The 21,090-nt window shown below is 43.1% G+C and overlaps 1 protein-coding gene across 1 annotated transcript in view; it reads left to right on the forward strand.

Moving 5' to 3' along the window:
* Nucleotides 1–18,186, forward strand: part of LOC145992716 (uncharacterized) — a 47,538-nt gene extending 29,352 nt beyond the window's left edge. Inside the window, exon 2 of the mRNA XM_083129101.1 lies at nt 17,710–18,186. Coding sequence (XP_082985227.1) covers nt 17,710–17,994 — 285 coding nt within the window. The 3' untranslated portion in view covers nt 17,995–18,186. The remainder of the gene's footprint in view (nt 1–17,709) is intronic.
* The last annotated feature ends 2,904 nt before the right edge of the window (nt 18,187–21,090 follow it).

The following is a 21,090-nucleotide window of genomic DNA, read 5'->3' on the forward strand; positions in this document are numbered from 1 at the left end:
TTAGTTAAACAATATAATGCTTCAGATTATGTAAAAATTTCATACAGTGCTAAGCCATATTGCAGATGTAAGAGCGTTTCAAACATTAAAATTCATTTAACTCCATTCAAGTTTCTTGTGACATTCATTTTTTTCCCCTGTACCCTTCATATATAAATAAGACTTAAGTGTATTATCTGCTTTCATGTCAGATTTTACCAACCTGTCAGCTGTAGTGTTTAGGTGACAAGCGACTTGCTCAAATATGATACTGTTGACAATATTGTACGCCCGTAAAAATTATATATAAATAAGACTTAAGCGTATTATCTGCTTTGATGTGAAATTTTACCAACCTGTCAGCTGTAGTGTTTAGGTGACAAGCGACTTGCTCAAATATGACGCTTTTGACAATATTGTACGTATATTGTATTGTATAGGAGACTAGAAGCATATAATTTGGCGAAAAAAAACCCAAGTAAGGTCATAGAGAATAGTTAAAAAAAGTGAACAATTATATTTTGCATTGTACAGTATTGGATATTAAATAACATACCCCCAAAAAAATCTCTGCATTATGCGTTCTGTAAAAAATTGCCCTACGTGCCAAACTGCTGTGTCAAGTAAACATTTTCAAAGGCACTGTCGTACTTGTGTGCCGGGAAAACAAATATGTGCGACCAAACTGTGCTCTAAGTGTGGAAAAAATATTTCTATTGCCAACTTCAAGCGACACCAGCTTACTTGCAAGAGCACTGGAACATCTCTACCGCAACCTTCCAAGCGAAAGGTAGAAGTAACCTCCCTCGATGCATCGCCACCTGCCAAACGCGTCAAGCTGGCGAAGAAAGCAGACCGATTTGCGTTTGAGCATTTATTAGAAGACTTTAACATAACATCAGACAGCTTGTGCGATGTGCGTAGTTTTCTGGAGAGCGAGCGAGCTAAAATAATATCCATCCTCAACGATGCATTGGCTACACACTCCACTAAATTCTATGCTGTGCTACGCTGCAAGCATAAGAAACCGTCTGATGAAATATATAAATTCTTCCATGCCACAAATGCAAAAACACTGCATCAGGCAGATGTCACTGACCTCGACAGCATCTACAACAAGTTTGTTGAGGAGCTTGTGGCAAAGCACGAGGAGCATCAGGCTGAAGGCTCGGGCGGTTCGCTGTGTGGCGACCCCCACAAACTTCGTCTGAAACTTAACAAATTCCTGCCACTGGCAGGGTCTAGCTATATTGCCCTGCCATCCGAGGTTAAAGCAAGAAAAGCTGTTCTCAATATTCGGAACAAAGACACCAAATGCTTCCTCTGGTCGGTGCTGGCAGCATTGCACCCTGTTCACTGGAAAAACCACTCGTACCGTGTTAACCACTACACGCAGTATGAGTCGGAACTGGAGGATGCAATGGCCGGGATTGCCTACCCTGTAGAAGTCTCGCATATTCGCAAGTTTGAGGTTCGTGCTCGTGACTTGTTGGGCCTGCAATTAGCCATCAATGTTTACGGTCTCACCGAGAACAAACATGAGGTCCACCCCATCCGAGTGAGCAACGTGAGCAACAACAACGAGGCACGAGAAATCAACCTCCTGCTCATCAAGGACGAGACACAACACCACTACACCCTCATTCGCTCGCTCTCTCGGCTTGTTTCGAGCCAACGGAGCAAAGACAAAACCCACGTCGAGGTGTGTCGCAGGTGCTTGTCTACATTTTATAATCGAGAACAGCAGGATTACCGGCGCATCAGAGGTCCCAACATTGCTGCTGAGAAGCTAGCTCGCCACATGCTCTACTGTGGTACCAACAAGCCTGCACGAACTATCCTGCCCGAATCTGGTGCAGTAGAGTGCTTTCGCATGCACAGTGCTATGGTGAAGCATCCTGCATATATTGTAGCAGACTTCGAGGCCTTTCTTCAACCTCTGTCTAACTGCGAGCCCAACCCCGAAACATCCTCTACCATTCCTTTCCAAATCCACGAGGCCTCGAGTTACTCCTATGTTGTGGTGTGGCGAGACCAACATATTGCCTCCGAGCCCTATGTGTATCGCGATCCCGACCCGGTCAAACACTTCCTGCAGAGAATGCAACAGGAAGCCATCAAGATAGCGAAGGTGCTGTTGGCCCCCAAGCCCATGCTGCCTCTGTCTCCGGAAGACAAGCATCAGCACGAAATAGCTCTAAATTGTCCTGTTTGCAACTCGGTCTTCACTGACGATAACAAAAAGGTCCACCACCATGACCATTATGGGACCGGAAGCTACATTGGCCCGTGGTGCAACAGGTGTAACTTGAGAGCCAGGGACCCGCACTTCATACCGGTCTTTTTTCACAATGGCTCGGGATATGATTTCCATCACTTGGTCACACATCTAGGGTACGACAATGCGAGAATCAATGTCCTGGCACAGAACGAGGAGCGTTATATTAGCGTCAGCAAGTGGGTGCCGATCCCCGACTCAAGCAGCAGCATCGAGCTTCGGTTCCTCGACTCTCTGAGGTTCCTCCAGGCAAGCCTCGATGCTCTTGCTGGGAAGCTCAGAGACGACCAACTAGCCATTACCACATCAAGTTTCCCGAACTTAGATGTCGCACTCATCAGACGTAAAGGGGTCTACCCCTACGAATACGTCACCGACCGTTCCAAGTTCGAAGAAGAGTTGCTGCCTCCCCAGGATAAGTTCTACAGCCAGCTGAGAGGTTCAGGTATTACCGACGAGGAGTACAAGCATGCTCAGTCTATGTGGGTCGAGTTGGGTTGCCGAACTTTCGGTGATTACCACGATGCATACCTGAAGCTTGATGTGACGCTTCTTGCTGATGTGTTCCAGGCGTTTCGGGCGACTGCGATAAACATTTACAACCTGGACCCTGTATATTTTTACAGCCTTCCTGGACTGGCATGGTCGGCCATGCTTCTGCTGACTAAAGTTAAACTTTCACTTATCTTCGATGTTGATATCATGCTTTTCATCGAGAGAGCTATCCGGGGCGGCATGGTCCAAGTGTCACAACGCTTCGCATACGCCAACAATCACCACATGGCCACTGGTTACGACCCCTCCCAACCATCAAGCTACATCATGTACACTGATGTGAATAATCTTTACGGGCACTCCATGATGCAGCCACTCCCAACAGGACAGTTTGAGTGGGTTGATCCTTCCAACTTCGACGTTAAAGGTTTTGACGATTCGGAACATGGGTTTTTTGCCGAGGTGGACCTTGACTTCCCCGAGGAGCTGCAGGATACATTCTGTGACCTTTCGCCTGCTCCGGAATTCAAGTGTCCACCTGGCTCGGATCAACCGAAGCTCGTCATGGACTTGGAGCCCAAAAAGCGTTATGTGCTACACTACCGGAACCTCCAGTGGTTAATGCAGCAACGGGTCTCGGTCAAAGCAGTTTACCACGTGCTCTTGTTCAGGCAGTCTCCATGGTTGAAGCCGTACATCGAACTGAACACTAACTATCGCACTGATGCCACTCCGGAACTTGATTGCGATTTTTTCAAATTAATGAACAATGCGGTATTTGGGAAGACCATGGAGAATGTGCGAAATCGCGTTGATGTGAGGTTGGTGACGAAGAAAACACTGTGTCGTCGACTTGTTGCAAGCCCGCTGTTCAGGTCTCGAACAATTTACAATGAACAGATGTCTCTGGTTCACATGAACCGGGGCGAGGTGCTACTCAACAAGCCCATCTATGTGGGAGCTGCAGTTTTGGATCTGAGCAAGTTGTGCATGTTCGAGACATATTACGACATACTACGTGCACACTACAAACACAATATCTCGCTCCTCTACACAGACACAGACAGCTTGGTGTACCATGTTCGCACGGCCGATGCGTATGGTGATATAGCCAAAGTTCCAGCTCTTGAAGAGCTCTTCGACACATCGGGCTATCCCCAGCTAAACCGGTATGGAATTCTGCCCCGGAACAAAAAAATACCCGGCAAACTCAAGGACGAGAAAGACGGGGATGTGATTGTGGAGTTTGCTGGACTTCGTGCCAAAGCCTATGCGATCCGGGCTGAGGGTTCTGTAACAAAAAAGGCAAAGGGTGTAAGCAGGCAAGTGGTTCGGGAGCACCTCAAGTTTGAGGATTACCTCGAGTGCCTCAGAACAAAATCGCCCATTCTACAAAAAGAGCATCGTATCCAAAGCGTCGATCATGTGCTTACAACTAATATTGTCAGGAAAGTTGCTCTGGATGCACACGACGACAAGAGGTGTATTCTTGAATGTGGGGTCCATACACTTCCGTGGGGCCACTATCGCCTCCAAACTAGTAAGGCCTGCCCAGAGTGCAACAAAAAATAATAGGCAATGCGAAAAGAAAAAAAAACAATTTTAATTTACTTCCACTTCCTCGATTACATGCATGGCACAGCAAAATTAAACTTCTGGAAACTGCTAATTGCAATTTGTACTTGTGTATATAAAATTCCACATTTCTTATTGTGTGCTATTTTTTTTAATTTTTTTTTGTATCTAAAACTGTTCAGTTACTCTTTCATTCTTGACGTCATACACAAATGTTTTCTCTGCAATAAGAATGACACTGCACAGAGTATCTGCAGGCAAGGCGTCGTGGAACTCGCATACGATCTTTATGTTGGTACGATCGTTGACAACCACCTGCTTCCTCTTAGATGTGTTGATGACGAACATGGGTCTGCGAGCTATGAACTCGTTGGGGTTGTAGTACACGTCCACATTGCTGGAGGTCACTCTCTTGTAAGCTGTGTACGCCTCGTAAAGTTTCAGGTAATCGTTGTTCGTAATGTTTAGATTGTAGTTCTCGCGTGGGAAAACTTCATTCCTGCCATTTTTGAGGTAAACATTCTTAATTTTGCAATTATCGAACTGGCTAGAATCTTTCTCTTGGTTATTATCTTTCCCTGTCTGGAAGAGCACAACGGTAAACTCTGGCATATCGTACCGGATGCTGTTGAACTGCGTAGTAACATCAAATTCAAAATGGCTGCCGGAAGCAGGTTTCTGCACGCACTGGTAGCCGTAAAATTGGATGGGTACTTGGGGGTTCTTCAAGATGTCGGCTTTGTACTTGAGACCGTAATTAGATTCGTATTCTACCACAGGTATGCGCAGCTCCATGGACTGGATGACGCACTTGGCAGCGTCGGGTAGTGTGTTGGCAAGTGCTGCACCGTCTGCACCCAAGGTGCTGTAACGCATCAGCACATCGTTGTCGTTGGCGCTTCTGCGAAAAGTGACGCGTAAACCACCCTTCCACATAATCTCCGTGTAGTCGGAGAAGAAGCCTGGAAGCAAGCGCATGGGAAACAGTACTGTGTGGCTTTGAGTTTTGATTTTTGTATCTGCTTCGAATCCCCCTGCCTGGTAGTATGCTGCATCCGTCTTGGAGAGCTTCAGTGTTCCCACAGCTGTAGAAGTAATCCCGGGGTAGTCAACCCTATCGATGACGGTGCCATGCTTTCTAACTTCCACTTGCGAGAACAGATGCGGCACAAAATTGTCCACAAGTCTTAAATTTGCATTGGCGTTAAATGCTTCGCCGTTGTCTCTCTTCACCACATCAAACTTGATATACAAATCAGCTCTGTGAGGGTGAATAAACCCATCCCCGACGTCCACATCGTATTCGATCTCCCTGTTCGGCTCGTTCAAATTGGCGAACGTGCGACGATTGGGTGGGAAGGACTGCAACTCGTAACTTTCGATTTGCTCCATGATTGTTATTTATTATACGTTAATCTCCACGACGGCGGTAGTAGTAGCTCCGGCAAAATTCACCACCTCCCCCTTCTCGTTTGTCACTGCCAATTCTATGTTGTCTATGCGATTACGAGATATGGGGAAGTATATCGGTGGTGAGGGTGTGTATATAATCGGTTCCATGAATTCAGAGTTTGGTTTGAACGTAGCGATGATACCTGTCTGCTTGTGGCTGCCTGGGATGCCATCCGAGGATTTGGTGATCATGCCTTCTGCCACGTTGCAATGTATGTTCAGAGTCTCGATGGCTAGAAATTTAGGAATGTTGGCACCGATGTGCTTGATGCCAGGTTCGAGCTTTGTGTTGTTCTCGAATCCCAGAAGCTCTCCAACAGTGCCTAGGTCTACTGTTTCCGTAGCAGACACAATTTCAACTCTGTGAGTTACAGAATTTTGAGATAGCAGTATATTTCTTGGCAATTGCGCTTGCAAGGTAGACAGATTGTACTGTCCTGGCATAATAACTATTTTTTCATTTCCAACAGTAATTTTGTTATTGTGCTCCGTGACATTGGGTATTAGGTACATGCTGTAGAATGCACGAAGAGCAATAGATTTAGGATAGATGATGTCGTCATGCAACGCGAGTTTCAAGACCGAAGTCTCGCTGGTGAGATGGAACACTCCCATGGTGTTTTAGGTACCACAATGCTTTCTGAAAATGCTCCACTGAGGGGTTATTTATTTTAGACATGTATGCGAGAACGGAAAGGCATAGGTGGCCGCAGTTAACATCGGTGAAACCCTGGATGCGTTTGTCATTGTAGTAGAGGTTGGCAACACTGAGATACTTCACCAACCTGGCAGGCGGTGTGCCACCGAACAAATCGAAAACAAATGCTTTGTCATCGTCAATTTTGAGGTAGCATATCCAATGTGTACCAGGATTTTTGTAACTGTCCAGGTTGACCACGCCATACTCCTTTTTCTTCACAGCAGAGGGTAGAGAATCGGACATGAAAACACCCCTGAAGCTCCTTATTCCCAACGGTTCGATCAGAGATTCAATATCGAAGTTGGACAGGGCTTCTTCTTTTTTTTATATTTCTTCAAAGCATCGAGGTTGTTTTTTCGCTTTTTGGTCACACCTTTCCCCTTCTTTTCCATAGCCAGGTTGTGACGTTTCTGTTCTTCCAGCTCGGCCTTGTTCTTCTTTGCATCGATGACGGTTTTGGCGATAGCGGCACTGCCTCCTGCCAAGCTGCCCACTGCACCCAAAGCTGCCAAGATGGCCGGAATGCTGAATATGAAACCTCCAATCTTCTGCTGCATCCGCGAATGCTGCAACTTTTTCAATTGTGGAGTGCTGAGCAGCAATTTCATTCCGTGTCCTTTGGACAAGCATGAACGTTTCTTCTTGAGTTGTTTCTTGGTGAGTAACCCATCGAGGGCACCCAGCGTTTTCAGATTCGAATATGGTATCTGGTACACGACACCCTTGGCCTTCATGATGTAATTTTTTTTTTACGGTATGTTATTTTATATATGTTCAGAGATTTTTTGTTTTCTCTCCCGTATAATTTTTTTACGGTATGTTATTTATATATACTTTGCAGCTATTAAACAAATTCTATTATGTGCTTTGTTTTCTTACCAAGAAGTTCTTTTGTCCCCTTGTACACGATTCGAGTTGTGTTCTCGATTAAAATAGATAGCTTCTCGTCGGATAACATGCTAGCGTATCGATCTGGTAAAAATAGACTGTATTGTCCGTTGAGCAACAGACGTACTTTAGGACCAAACTGGGTTGCAACAATTGAACCAGAAGTTATTGCATAAGGTTTGTCCACTTCCAATTCCTGAATTTTTATATATTCGACTGACAAATTTAGCATTTGTTTTAATGCCTGGACGTCACTAATTTTTTCACTCATATCGAAGAAATATTTTTTTGGTCTCGTAGATTTTTTACAGTATGTTATTTATAGAAAAAAATTTCGGCATTGCCTAATGCGATCAAGTGATCGATGATCCTGCTGGTTTCAGCATTTGAAGCATACCAGTCGTCTGTATATCGTCTCCTCCCCTGTCTCCACTCGTGAAGTTCGTCCATCTTATCAGCCAATTTTTCATCGGCAGCCCGAAAAAAAGCATAGGGAGAAGAAGAAGATTTTACACCATTTATTTTTCTCAGATGATCCAGAAGTAGCATTTCACAGGGCAAGCGAAATTGTGGTGTTATTTTAACTAAATCAATAAGCTTTTTAACATCCTCGTGACTATCGTCGAAAGTAAATGTAAATATTTTGTATAACACTTCTGTTGGTAAGTCTGTTATATGCGTAGACATTTTTTTACAGTATGTTATTTAATTACAGCCCCCACCCTAATTTTCGTTTTGTATTCATGGCAATGGTCGTGCCCAATGCTGCAACCCGTTCACCCAGCGAGGCGTCTCTGCTGACGAGTCTCCCGAACGCGGCATGCTCCAATTTTCTATCAGCATCGTGACGCGCATCTAAATTCGTATATGTGTTGTAAGCAATGTCGTGATCCTTGCATGCAGCATCCAGCAGATTTACCCCCTTGTCTCCTCTCTCCAGTCGCCGTTCCAGTTTAGTACCCGGTCCACAGTATTGGTAACCTGGTAGGTGCATCTCGAAGGGTAGCTTGTTGATGATGTCGTTCACGAGACCTCGACCCTCGGCCACATTCCAGAATTTGGGAGGCAGGGTGTTGATGATTTTGATAAGGTAACCTATACCTTTGTTGTCGTTGACAATAAAGTTGCTAAGCTTGGTGCTAATCATGTCCATGATGCCCACCTTCTCGTTGTGGAAGTTGCGATTGCCTGCATTTTCTTCGCCTGCGATAACCAGCAATCGATCTACAAGCTTCCTTACGTCGTCTACCCAAACAAACTCTTTAGGTAGGGTATTGTAGAGTTTGACACCGCTGCCAGTCTTGAGCTGGTTCCATATTGGCTTGATGAGGTTCCTGTATTTTTCTCCACTGCTTGATTTTACGCGATTCTGTGTTGCATCGTTGTTTTGGTACAGGGCATCCGTCATGATTAAAATTTCTGTGTAACTTTGGTAATCCTCGTCTGTGTAATCTTTAGGTTGCTTTTTGGTGATAAGTTCCCACAGGCCCACAGTGCCAGGATACCTAGTCCAGCTGTTCTTCTCGCCCAAATTAATTTTCACGTCGTCACCTTCGAACGTAACTTTTGACTTTCCAATTTTCCAAACCACACCCTCGTTAAGTTCCACAGAGGGGTACAATCCAAACACCTCGTCCTTTTCAAATTTCCCGGTGCTCAGGTAATCTCTCGCCAACGGACCTAATTCAACTACCTTGTCCGAAGAGGTACTGCCTGACGTCTCAGAGGTGCAGCTCCAAGTTCGAACGGGGTAGTGTGAATACTGGATATCGGTGTAGGCACAGCATAATTTCGAGCAGCAAGTGGCACGAGCTCGTTGATTAAATCTTTATTTTGCTCGGTAACATCTTTGATGTCTTTACCTAGTCCACTTATAGCATCAATAATAGGTTGGTCCTGTCGCTTTTTCTCTTCGTAAATTCCGCGATTCTCTGATTTCCAACCCCTGAAGCGTTTGGCCAGGTAGTCGCGCAGCTTCAAGTTGTCGTCTGCGAGTTTACGTTTCATTATTTGTTATTTATAATACGTCAAGACGTTTCTTGTAACGTCGCAACGTTTAGAAAGTTGTTTATTTTGTTTCTGTATTTTCCGTCATTGGGTTTCCTCGTCATGTCTATCGTGGCGAATCCGAAATCATCTTGATTCCAGCATGAAGAGCAAAATTTGGAAAACTGATTGTAGTTCATGTCCCCGCCTACATAATCATCGTAAGCATGTTTTAAATTGGTGTGGTCTTGACGAAACAAGCAAATAAAATTAGCGTTGTCTCGGAGAAGCTGCTTGGGAATTTTAGAAAAAGTCTGAGCAAGGTAGAAGCAGTCCATGCCTCTGTGCCGCCCCTGTGTAAAAAAATTGCGAATTTCGTTATGGTTCTCCAGGATGACATCGTCGAAGACCACCACCGAATTTTCATGGCAGCAGTCTAGTGGCATTACTTCGGAGGCAAAAGTAGCTATGCTCAGCCCTTCGTACAGTTTTGTCAGCTGTTGATATTTTGCTTGCTCCAAACTTTTGGAAAAAACATACAAGTGCCTGTTCTTCCAATCTAACCAGTCGGGAGCAAGAAGAAAATTATCAATAAGTAAAGTTGTTTTCCCACACCCTGAAGGTCCGACAATAAGGCAGCGAATGTTGTCCGGCAACAGTTCGCCGTTTTTCCTAGCCTGACGCTCCGGGGGAAAATCTGGCAGTCGCCTCACCACATCCCAAGCACCCGTTACACAATCACCTCGTTTGCGTCGATCCAACTTTTTTCCTCGAGTCCCAACCATTTCACCAACAGTTTGTCACCTTTTCTACGTAATACTTTTTCGATAAGATACGTATTGGGGTATTTTGTTTTAGAGAGTTCCTCCTCGTAGAATCGCCCTTTCAAAATTTCGTCGCGATTATCTTTTATTATATACGTGTGACGGTTACCTGGTAACAATCGAGCAACGGTGAAAAGTTCCGTACTCCAGTTTTTGGTAAAGCCTTTTTCAAACATGCGCTTAAATTTACTAATTCTTACTTGGTCTCCAATTTTGAATTTCGGTTTTTTGTTAGTGGGCCGGTACTTGGGGCAATAAACAGTAGAGATCAATTGTGCCTCATCAGACTTGCTGACATCGGCAGGCTTCATGCGTATCGTGCTATGCAAACTGTGATTATAGTCGTTTACGAGTTCCGGAAGCACATTGACCCACTTGTGGTTACCTTGAAGCGTGAATCGTTTCCACATGCGTGTTTTGAGAGTACGGTTAAAACGTTCCACTATGCCGGCTTTGATGTGACTGAAAGTCGAGTAATGTTGAATATTTTGCTTCTGAACAAACTGTTGAAATATCGAGTTGTAAAATTCCTTTCCGTTATCCGTTTGAAGAAATCGAGGTCGCCTGCCACTTTCATTGAAAATAGTTTTGAATGCTTCCATTACGCACACACCTGTTTTAGCCTTGAGGGGCAAAGCCCACGCAAATTTTGAAAATGTATCTATAACAGTAAGAAGATACTTGTATCCTTTGTTGATTTTATGTAAATTTTTTAGGTTGCCGCTACTCATTTCCACAAGGTCAGCCTGCCAAAGGTCATCCACGCCTTTGGTCACCACCGCCAGTCGTTTGTAGTTTCGTCGTGCAGGTTTATGCAGCTCGTTCACGATACCCTGCCTAGACATGGCGCGAAAATAAGAATATAGCCTGGATGGGATTTCTGGCTGCAGACAATGCTGGGTTTTCTATATACAGCTTGTCACCTATTTCTATGTCGATAATTTGAGTGGCATCTTCGGCATAGGCAGTCTCGCGACTTTCGGGGTGTGTGAAATCGACCAGCTCAACTCCTCTTATTTTAGGCTCATCGCCAATGTTCGTCACGGTCATGATTGGGTAGTGGGTTGCGTGAGGCAAAGACCAGTAGGAAACCTTGACGAACTGAAGTGTGCCAGCGAGGAAAAATTGATGATAGGCTTTTGCAGGAGTCAACATGTAGAGTTTGTAACCTGGATTGAAAGGGGAGGAGAACTCTCTGTTTGGTATGCTGTACAGTTCGATGACAATCGTAGACTTGAGATTGTCGATGCTGGCATTTAGAGTGTTTACGTTGGTTCGAACCTCAGTCTCCACATCCTCCAATCTGCCATTCACCGATTCCAGGTGTTCCTCGATAGCATGAACAACAGTGTCGTAGTTTGGTTTGATCTTTACATCGACAATAAGGCTCTTGAATTTTTCATTTAAGTCATGTAGTTGGGTGCTGAAATTAGCTATAGTCGATTCCTGACTTGCCTCGATACTCCCAATTTGCTCTTTCACGCTGGCAATAATCTGCTGCAGGCTTTCTACAAGCGTCAACTTGGAGCTCTGTATTACAAAGTCGTGGACCTGGGTTCTAATTTCCGCAAACAATTCATGCAGCTCGGTGATGTTCTGGTTGGTAGGTAAAGTCGCGACAGACCCCCGTATCGATTCAATTTCGGATTGGATGTTTTTGATGTCGTCGGATTTGAGTATTCGGTTGAGAGTTCTCTTCACGCTTTTCAGTTCCTGAGAGGTAGGCAGAGTGGCCACCGTGTTTTGGAGCGATTCCAAAGCTTTTTTCACCGCGTCCAACTCGGAGGCATCGGCAGCAGCACGTATGCCTTCTTGCAGTTGTGTTATGTCATCCTGGGTGGGGGTAGATTGTTGCAGGGTTTCCAACTTAGTCTGTATGTCGTCGATCAAGTGATGGAAATGAGACAACTCGGATTCTGCATTCAGATTTTCCAGTTTGGCGATTTGCTGTTGGACGTTGGCCAGTGTATCCCTGATGCCCGGCAGTTTGGTTTCCAGCTCATCGTGAACGTTCGCCAGATCATTTCTAATGACAGCAAGAGCATCCTCAATATGGGTTATGGTGCCTTGCAGCTTCCCGAAATCCTCGTAGGTCTCAAGTTGGAGTTTGATGTTGGCCACGCTACGGGCAATGGCGTTCAGTTCACTGGACGACGGTAGATTGTTGATAAAATCCTCCAGCGTTTGGAGTTTAGTTTTTACTTCGTTGATGGCCGCATGCAAAGCATCCGTTTGAAGCTCAGCCTTGATGCTTTCCAACGTAGGGATTTCGAAAGATTGAAACTGTTCGCGCAATTTAGCAATACTAGCGTTCACGCGATCGTAGTCGTCTTGTGTTTTAATGCTTTGGATGATAGTTTGCAGTTCGGTCTGGATGTTGCTTGTTTGATCCTGCAAGCGTTGTTTCAGCTGTTCAACATCTGAGGTTTGCGTTTGTTGCAGCTTCAGAAGTTTGTTCTGCAGATTGCCCACACTCAGTGCCAGCTTGTCGAGATTGTCTATCGACGCGAGGTCGGTGTATTTTTGCAGCAGCGATTTTAGCTCTGCATCAATCTTGAGTACAGGGTCCAAGCACTGAGACTGCAAGCTGGCTATCTCGGACTGGAGGCTGGAGTTGAGCGTGGACTGGAGGGCCTGCAGATCGCTTCGCAGCTTCTTGACCCTGACGTCGAGCATGAGAAGCTCGTCGCCATGGTCGTCGCGTTTCGTATGGCCAAAAATATCGTTAGGCATTATTGTTATTTATTATAGGATAGCTAATTTTCATTTCTATGAAAAGAGGAATGAGTTTGTCGTAGTCGTCCAAGAGCTCTATGTACAGGCGATCGCCAGCAGATACATCGTACGTGGTGGTACTGTTCATCCTATCGTGTTTGATGCGATAGATGTTCTTGCCGGAGGAAATTTTGGCCTCTCCTTTATTCTCGGGATTTATGTCAAACTGCAGTTTGCCGGAGATGGGGAATTGGTAATAATTCAAGTTGTTGTTGAATATGTAGAAAGTCTTGCCCACATCCTCGTCGTACTGGGTCAGGATGCTATTCAAGTGTATAATCAACAAACCGTTGAGTTTAGATAATAGGGAGGGTAACAGGTCCCAGCTTGCAGGTGGCGATGGTGCGCTTTGGGCAGATGCCTCCATAGCCTGCTTCCTGAAGCCAAACAGGTTCATAGGCATTGTTATTTTATTTTATATTTAGCGATTCGATTTCGAGCCTCAAATAATAATTCGAGCGTCAAATAATAATTCGAGCCTGAAATAATAATTCGAGCCTCGTCAGTGCTGCCAATTCCTATTTGTAGGTTAGCTTAGCCTGTGAAAGATCATATAGTGGAATTTTTGTAGAGTGGGTAGGCAACACCGACGAGGCTCAAATGATGATTCGAGCATCAAATAATGATTCGAGCCTCAAATAATAATTCGAGCCTCGTCGGTGCTGCCAATTCCTATTTGTAGGTTAGCTTAGCCTGTGAAAGATCATATAGTGGAATTTTCTTCGGATGGGTTGGCAAAACCCCCTCAAAGAAGGAACATCCAATAGAGTTGCCAAATATAAAAGGGGACAATGGGTCCCCCTCATAAAAAGCTACAGTGGGCCCACAGTGTTGCCAACTCTGCGCCCCCCAACAGTGTTGCCAGACATAGGTACATGGGCCCCTCAGGTCCTTTAATGAAAATTTACAGTGAACCCAACAACACTGTCAGAAAATCTACGGCAGTGTTGCCAGATGTAAACAGGCCAATAGACCCCCTCATAAAAAGCTACAGTGGGCCCACAGTGTTGCCAACTCTGTCCTCAACAGTGTTGGCAGACATAGGTACATGGGCCCCTCAGGTCCTTTAATAAAGTTTACAGTGAACCCAACAACACTGTCTACGGCAGTGTTGCCAGATGTAAACAGGGCAATAAACCCCCCTTATAAAAGGCTACAGTGGGCCCACAGTGTTGCCAACTCTGTCTACGGCAGTGTTGCCAGACATGAAAAGCTACAGTAAGGGCCCACAAATACATCATAAAAAGCTTCAAAATATCAGTTGGTGAAATTTTCGTGGGGTGAGTTGGCAACACTGAGCCCCACATGATGATTCGAGCCCCAAATGAGGGCTTAGAACCCGGACACCTGCACTACTCACGCATAACGCCCTTAAAGAGAGGAGAGTATTTCGGAAGAGGAGTTGCATTTTTATTGCTGGTGACTGTACTTCGTTTTCTCAATCGGAGAGTAAACCACAACCACAAATCTTGGGGTGTAGTACACACCGACAAAGGAAGGCTAGTTCTGAGTTGCCAAGGGTCTCCTCATTCTCCCCCTTCCCCTAAACAGGGCAGGGAGAGAGAGGGTGGGCGAAGGTGGACCTTTTTCCATTGTTCGTTTTTTTAAAGGGTCGCGAAAGATTCAGTCCAGTCTTCCTCTTTTTTAACCATCGTGTCTTCATCTCACCCTCATGTACGCGCCGCTGGGCTGGCTGGGCGCTGCAGTGACCATACCCAGAGAAGGGCTGGCAGACAAGCACGAGAAGAGGAGGGGGGGGGGGGAATGTGGCAGTGATTTCGACTGTCAACCGTGGCACGCGCTGTGATTTCGGCAGGAAGAAGGATGGGGTAAGGACGCCTATTCGTGGCAAAAAGAATAGGTATCCTTGATAAAAGTTATTTCCTATAGCTACTATGTGCGCGACCACGTGACGAAGATTCACAAACGCCACTGGCATTTCTCATTTCTATTTCGCAGTATGATACGGATAGGCTAGACATATGCATACCAAGACTTATGAATCCCTTCTTTAATGCAAACGCATCAAATATGATAAGCAACATTATATGTGTGTGCGCAGAGTAATGAATTATCCCTAAGATTTTTTATACGTTTACATTCAAGAAAGAATTCGCCAGTCCTACAGTTTAAAGTGGGATCCGAACCACTGTGTGTCTCCACCGGGAATCGAACATGGGGATCTCTTGATTACAAGACGACAGCATTACCACTGTGCCACCACGAAGGACATCAAGGCAAGCAACTTTTCTCAACATCTTCTAGCTACTTGAAGCCTTAAAGCGCTCGAAAAACATTTTATCCTGTATGGATGCAGCCATGCACTGCGAATTCAACGTTGACCACAGGTATTTAGTATTCTTCCTGCTAGTTAACATACAAGAAACTCTACGCAAACGGGATCAATGTTATCCGAGAAGGCGATGATGAAACCCCTGAGATAAATCCTTTAGCGTAATTCGTTCATTGTTTTGTTTAAATTCATATTTCGATCCGAGGGTAAGGTGACCAGACGTCCCGTATTACCCGGACAGTCCCCCCTTTTTTTAGCCTGTCCCGATTTTTTTAAACGTAAAACAGGACGCTAAAATGTCCCTTCTTTGTGACACTTATCGGCACAATACACCTTCTCTATTATAACTATAAACTATGGCATGGTAACATTTAGACATTCACTCTGCCTATAGCGCGGTTTATTAGAGATCTGCGCAGCTGCAATTGTGTGAGTATAAGGCCAGCATTTTTCTTAACATATATGCCACGACCAAAATGCTACCGTGTCAAGTGAGAAATCTTATGGCATTTCAGATGCTATGGCATATTTAATGGCATTTCTCAAGGATAGGCTCGGTCCGAATCATTTTTCTTAGCGTAACCAATCAGAAGCGAGCTCTAGGTCACGAGTGCAGATATAATGGCGGCCGCTTAAGATGTAAACAATGTATCACTTCACATTTTTAAAAGCCGATAACTATTCAACCGAGAGGAATAACGTTTCATATGAAACGGTATTAGGTACAAAACAATGGCGCTGCTTAAATACATACTTTACAACGTTTACTGTACACGAGTGGAAGAAAATTTTAGTTGTTTCTAATGTAAACACCGTGAACTCAGCATAGATGGTGTAACTCGACGTGCCTTTCATGCTGTATATGTTATACACTGTAATCGCAAAAACCTAACCGAAAATTTACATGAAATGCTTCCGTGTAAAGTACTACCTGCTATTAGATTTTGGAAGTATTTATGTTAGCAAAAATATAAAAGAAAATGCTTCCATTCCATCTAAACCGGCCTAAGACGCTATGCACGCTGCTAAGAATATTGATTGATTGAGTTGGTGTTTTAAGTCCACTTTATGCACAGTAAGTCTAATTGGGACTGGACCTACAGTTTAAAGTGGGATCCGAAGCACTATGTGCTTCCACCGGGTATCGAACCCGGGACTTCTTGATTAGACGGCGAACACGCTACCACTGCGTCATCGGGAAGGCCCGCCGCTGCTAAGAAGAAATCGAAGTAGAATGAAGCACCTATAGGTACAAGGCCTTGCTGGATGAATATAGCATATTTACATTTGCAAATTTGAGCAAAGTAGTCCTTGTACAGAGGGATCCATGAGTATTACCGTGCAAATTGTCCATGACTATTTTAATTTTTTCCCCCCTTACATCCTGTGTGTTTTTAAGCGATGGACCTTTATGTATGCTGGTGCAGAAGTTGTCAATAGCTTGTTTTGATTTTTTTCTTAATTCTTGAAGCTCTTATTGGGTCAAGTAAAGTGCACGAACATGGTGATGGACAATTTGCACGGTAAAACTCATGGATACCACTGTACACCCAACGGCAAAAGAAACAATAGGCGAATCATCCATCACCATTTTCATTCAGTGTGTTTCCATGAATTGAAACAAGGAAAAAGGTCAATAAGCAGATGACAACTCATTACTTGGTATCAACAGAATTTAATTTCCTAAAACACAGAATGTAGAATAAAATAATTATTGCTAATTTGCCTAGGATTTTCTATGCTGCTACACTGCAGAGTGAACTAATAGGGTATATGGGAAAATATCCCAGCATATTGTATTGATATTTGTCATATTCGTTTCTCTTGATTGTTTTATCCTTACATAAACAGTTTAATTCATGACGTAGCTAACTAAATAATAGAACACTAATTAGAAATTTTTATTGTTGTAACTACTTGAGCCTATTTGTGGGAATTTTATAAGTGAACTTTTAAATTTGCATATTTTAGTGATTTTTATAGGGCTGTACGGAATCTCGACTTCGGGAAATGCTTTTCCGACTTTTCGGGATCCCGAACGTTCGGGAAACTCGAAATGATGTTTCCAAGTTATTACAATAATTGTCAATGTTTACTGCACTACAAGTACACGAAATGTATCGAAAATGGCAGTTTTTATTCAAGAAAATGCAAGACACACTGTTCCGGGAAACTCTGGAGCAAGCGAACGAAAACACTCGAGAGGGCCCGACCAATGAACGTGTGAAAGGGAAAGTGAGTGCGTGGAGGGGAAAACGCGCCTTTTGCAGCAGCGCGCACTGCATTGCTCCGCCCACTCTCTTTCTCCCCTTCTTTACCGTTACGCGAGGCCTTGCTCCACAGATTCCCGAAGCAAGAGCATAGAATTCTAAATTTTCGCAGTGTCAGGAAATGTCGAATATTTCCCATCCTAAATCATACCAATACTGGTGAATACTTCATGTTTGCCCTCTTTTTCCCTCAGGTGGTGCTGGAGTATGCGGTGGCGCGGAGAAACAAGACGAGCGCCAACCGCCGCAGACGCCCTCTGGAGAGAGCCGGGAGAGGTCGCAATCGTCAACAGGAATCCAGGGACGAAGATGAAGCTAAAGACGTCACCGAGGAATCGAACTTGTCCATGGTGGAAGAGTACAAGTCCAGCTGCATCGAGGAACCAGGCTGCACGTGGGGATGCACAGAGTCTGACACAGAGAGCGAATGCGTCTGCACCTGCGTCTACAGAATCACGAAGCTTGACGCCCTTCCCTGAAGATGGTGCTGATGTCTTCGAAACACAGACTACTAACTCAGTACTTCTCTAATGCATGCGCATCGACTTGCATTCAGGGAATTAGTACTTAATAGTATTTATAATATTTATGTATCTCCTTGAAGTAAATTAACACATTTTTGTAAGAAAATTGGAACGATATTTTCATTTCGAGAAAGATATCTACAAGATCTGAAATAAAGAACATCTTGTGCTATGAAAGCCATATACTTAATAATCTGTCTGTTAATTTCTTTCCAAGTTATATTCCAGGAATTAGCGAATGTGAAGTTATATTCTGTGGATTTATAATATTACGAAATTTACAATTACCGGCATATTTTAAGAAACAAAACGCAGCAAATCACGGTTTGACAAAAGCATCGTTCCACTATATCTCGAACTAGTATTTTTTTTGTTACAAGGACAACGCCAATGTTGCCAAACACATAACGGTTATACAAATTAATGCAGATAAAAAAAACGTTATTGGACATTGTACATTAAACATGCATATTTGTACGTTTACAAAATATATGAATTGGATATTTTAAATTTACAATGAAAATAAGAAACATGGATTTGTGCTGTAATAGCACAGGGCCGCAATTTAAATTTAATTTAATGTTGTTTTTTTTGTTTAATAGGTGAACTTTATTATTTGTGCCATGCCGATCACGAATATGAAATTCGTTTTTCTCTATCACGCAAGGTTTTCTTACAAATCAAATTTCAAAATTTGGCCTTTGTCCAATATTGCATATTGTTTTATTATAATTTTTTTTCTTCAATTAGAATAAGTAGCTTATCACACTAAACGCATCAACATGTTTATTTTAAAATGAATATAGACAGACACAAAGGACCCATATAATATAGAAAACGACATATAGCTGTATAATATATAGATACAATAAAATCATTACACAATACATATTTTTCAGTTCTGTTTAGCACGCTTTCTTCTGTAAGCTTTCCTAAGTTTCTTGTGATTTTCTTCTGGCGTTTCTCTGTACAATGCCCAACAGTAGTCAGCCATCATGCTAACACTCCAATGTCCTTGATACCTTTTCTCCATATCCCTCATGTCCTAATGGAACCGTTCGCCTTGTTCCTCACTTAATTCACCGAGATTTTGTGGAAAGTTATCAAGGTGTGAATGCAAAAAATGTAATTTGAGATTCATGTTGCAACCCAGCTCTTAAAATTTAAGTAACATATTCTCAACAACTTCTCTGTAATCAGGACTTCCCCAAGAAGTTCAACACTACACTTTTAAATGCTATCCAAGCATCTCTTTCAGCTACAGTCATTGTTTCCTCGAAGTCTTTATCATTCATTCATTTCCTAATGTCTGGTCCAACAAAAACCTAAAGTTAAAAATGCGGTGTAAAAGAAACCTTGAGAATGGTTAAAAGTCCAATGTTGTAAAGAGACTTGCAAAGGACAACATTAAAACTGTAAGGGACACGCAAAATCAAACAACCTCACAGGCAGTGGAAGATCATTCGTTCAGACATCAAGATCGTAGCTGTTTACAGAAGTATTTATAAATGTATATCTGAAATATTCGTGAAAAGTAAATATCATTCTTTTTAAATATTGTATTTGGCCATTTAAAATGTACACATGCTTTACAAAGTGAATATTTGTTTAGACACGAACTTTTCTATACAACGAGAACTCTTACCTCTTCCCATTCAAATTACGATTTTTTCCTGACAGTTCGTTTCTATATTTTTTACACTGTATTTTTCTACCTCTTTAGTAGGTTGTCCCCATGGCGTGGTGGAAACATCTTCGCCTTTTAACCAAGGGGTCACGGGTTCGATACAAGGTGTAGCCACATTGTGGTACGTCCGGTCCCGATTAGCCAATCTGTGCACAAAGTTGACTCAAAACTCAAACCATCTCATTAGGTTACTCGCAACAGTGAAGAAGAGCGATGAGAATTAATCAGCGGATAAACAAAAAGGAATATCCCAGGAAACACGTTCAGTCGATAAGATCTTATTAAGGTGTCCGTCCATTTCTTATCCGAATGCGAAAATATCTTGAGGATATGTTCAGAGATAATACATTTCGCATTTGCCCTCGAAAAGAGGAAGAAACCAAGCAATTTTCTACATTTTTCTTCGCAACTCTTACATCTTTAATTTAGTTCCCAAGCAGAGAAAGCCCCCCCCCCCTCCCCGTTCCTCTATGCTTTCATTGTTTTTCTTATTAATGAAGAATTCCAAGTACCAATTTGTCTTCAAGTTAATTTTACAATGATAAGTCTGTCTAAATTATTGGTTTTTATACTAAATTAATGTTAAATTGGATCTCAAAGAAGTTGAGTAACATTTTCTTGCTCACTTCGCTCTATATTCTATGAGTTTATACTTGAAAGTTCGATTATTTTAGCTGGTCTTTTAAGTCCACTTTATGCACAGATAGGTTGATCGGGTCTGGACCTACAGTTTAAAGTGCGATCCGGACCACTATGCACCTCCATTGGGTATCGAACCCAGGACCCCTTTATTGTGAAAGTATTAGTGCCCTGTAAGATTAAAATTATTTGCGGCTTGCAATATCGTATATATAATTAGATAAAATACTGTCAAATTTGTCTTTTAAAAAATAATTATCATTAAAATAAAATTTGTTAGCAGAGGACAGTGAATTCACACTCTAGACGTATAAATCCCCAGCTAAGACTATGTGTATGTATAAATATGGTTCAATGTTTGATTTCTATGTACTGAAACTAAAAATATCATTCCTTATAGGTTTGAATATAATAACAATGCACGTATGCATAGTTTGATCCTCGAGAAGTGAGAACAAAATTGGTGCGGATATGTTTGAGATAAAGGTTTCTCTAGATCCTCTCCTCCGCACCCATGCCTTACAAAATAGTGCTACACATCAGGTAAAATATATCTTTGACTATTCTTGCCTTAACTCCTCAGGAAGCCACACGATATGTGTAAGTACAGTCAGCGGCAAAAAAAATGGGGCACCTAGACTCTGAAGTGCTCGTTTCCCTGCAGAATGTTGTGTGTTGCCTAACACTACGGCGGTGGTAGAAGTTGCCATTGAACATTTGATATT

Source organism: Lepisma saccharinum, chromosome 9 (assembly GCF_977018435.1).
Source record: "Lepisma saccharinum chromosome 9, izLepSacc3.1, whole genome shotgun sequence".
Taxonomy (NCBI): domain Eukaryota; kingdom Metazoa; phylum Arthropoda; class Insecta; order Zygentoma; family Lepismatidae; genus Lepisma; species Lepisma saccharinum.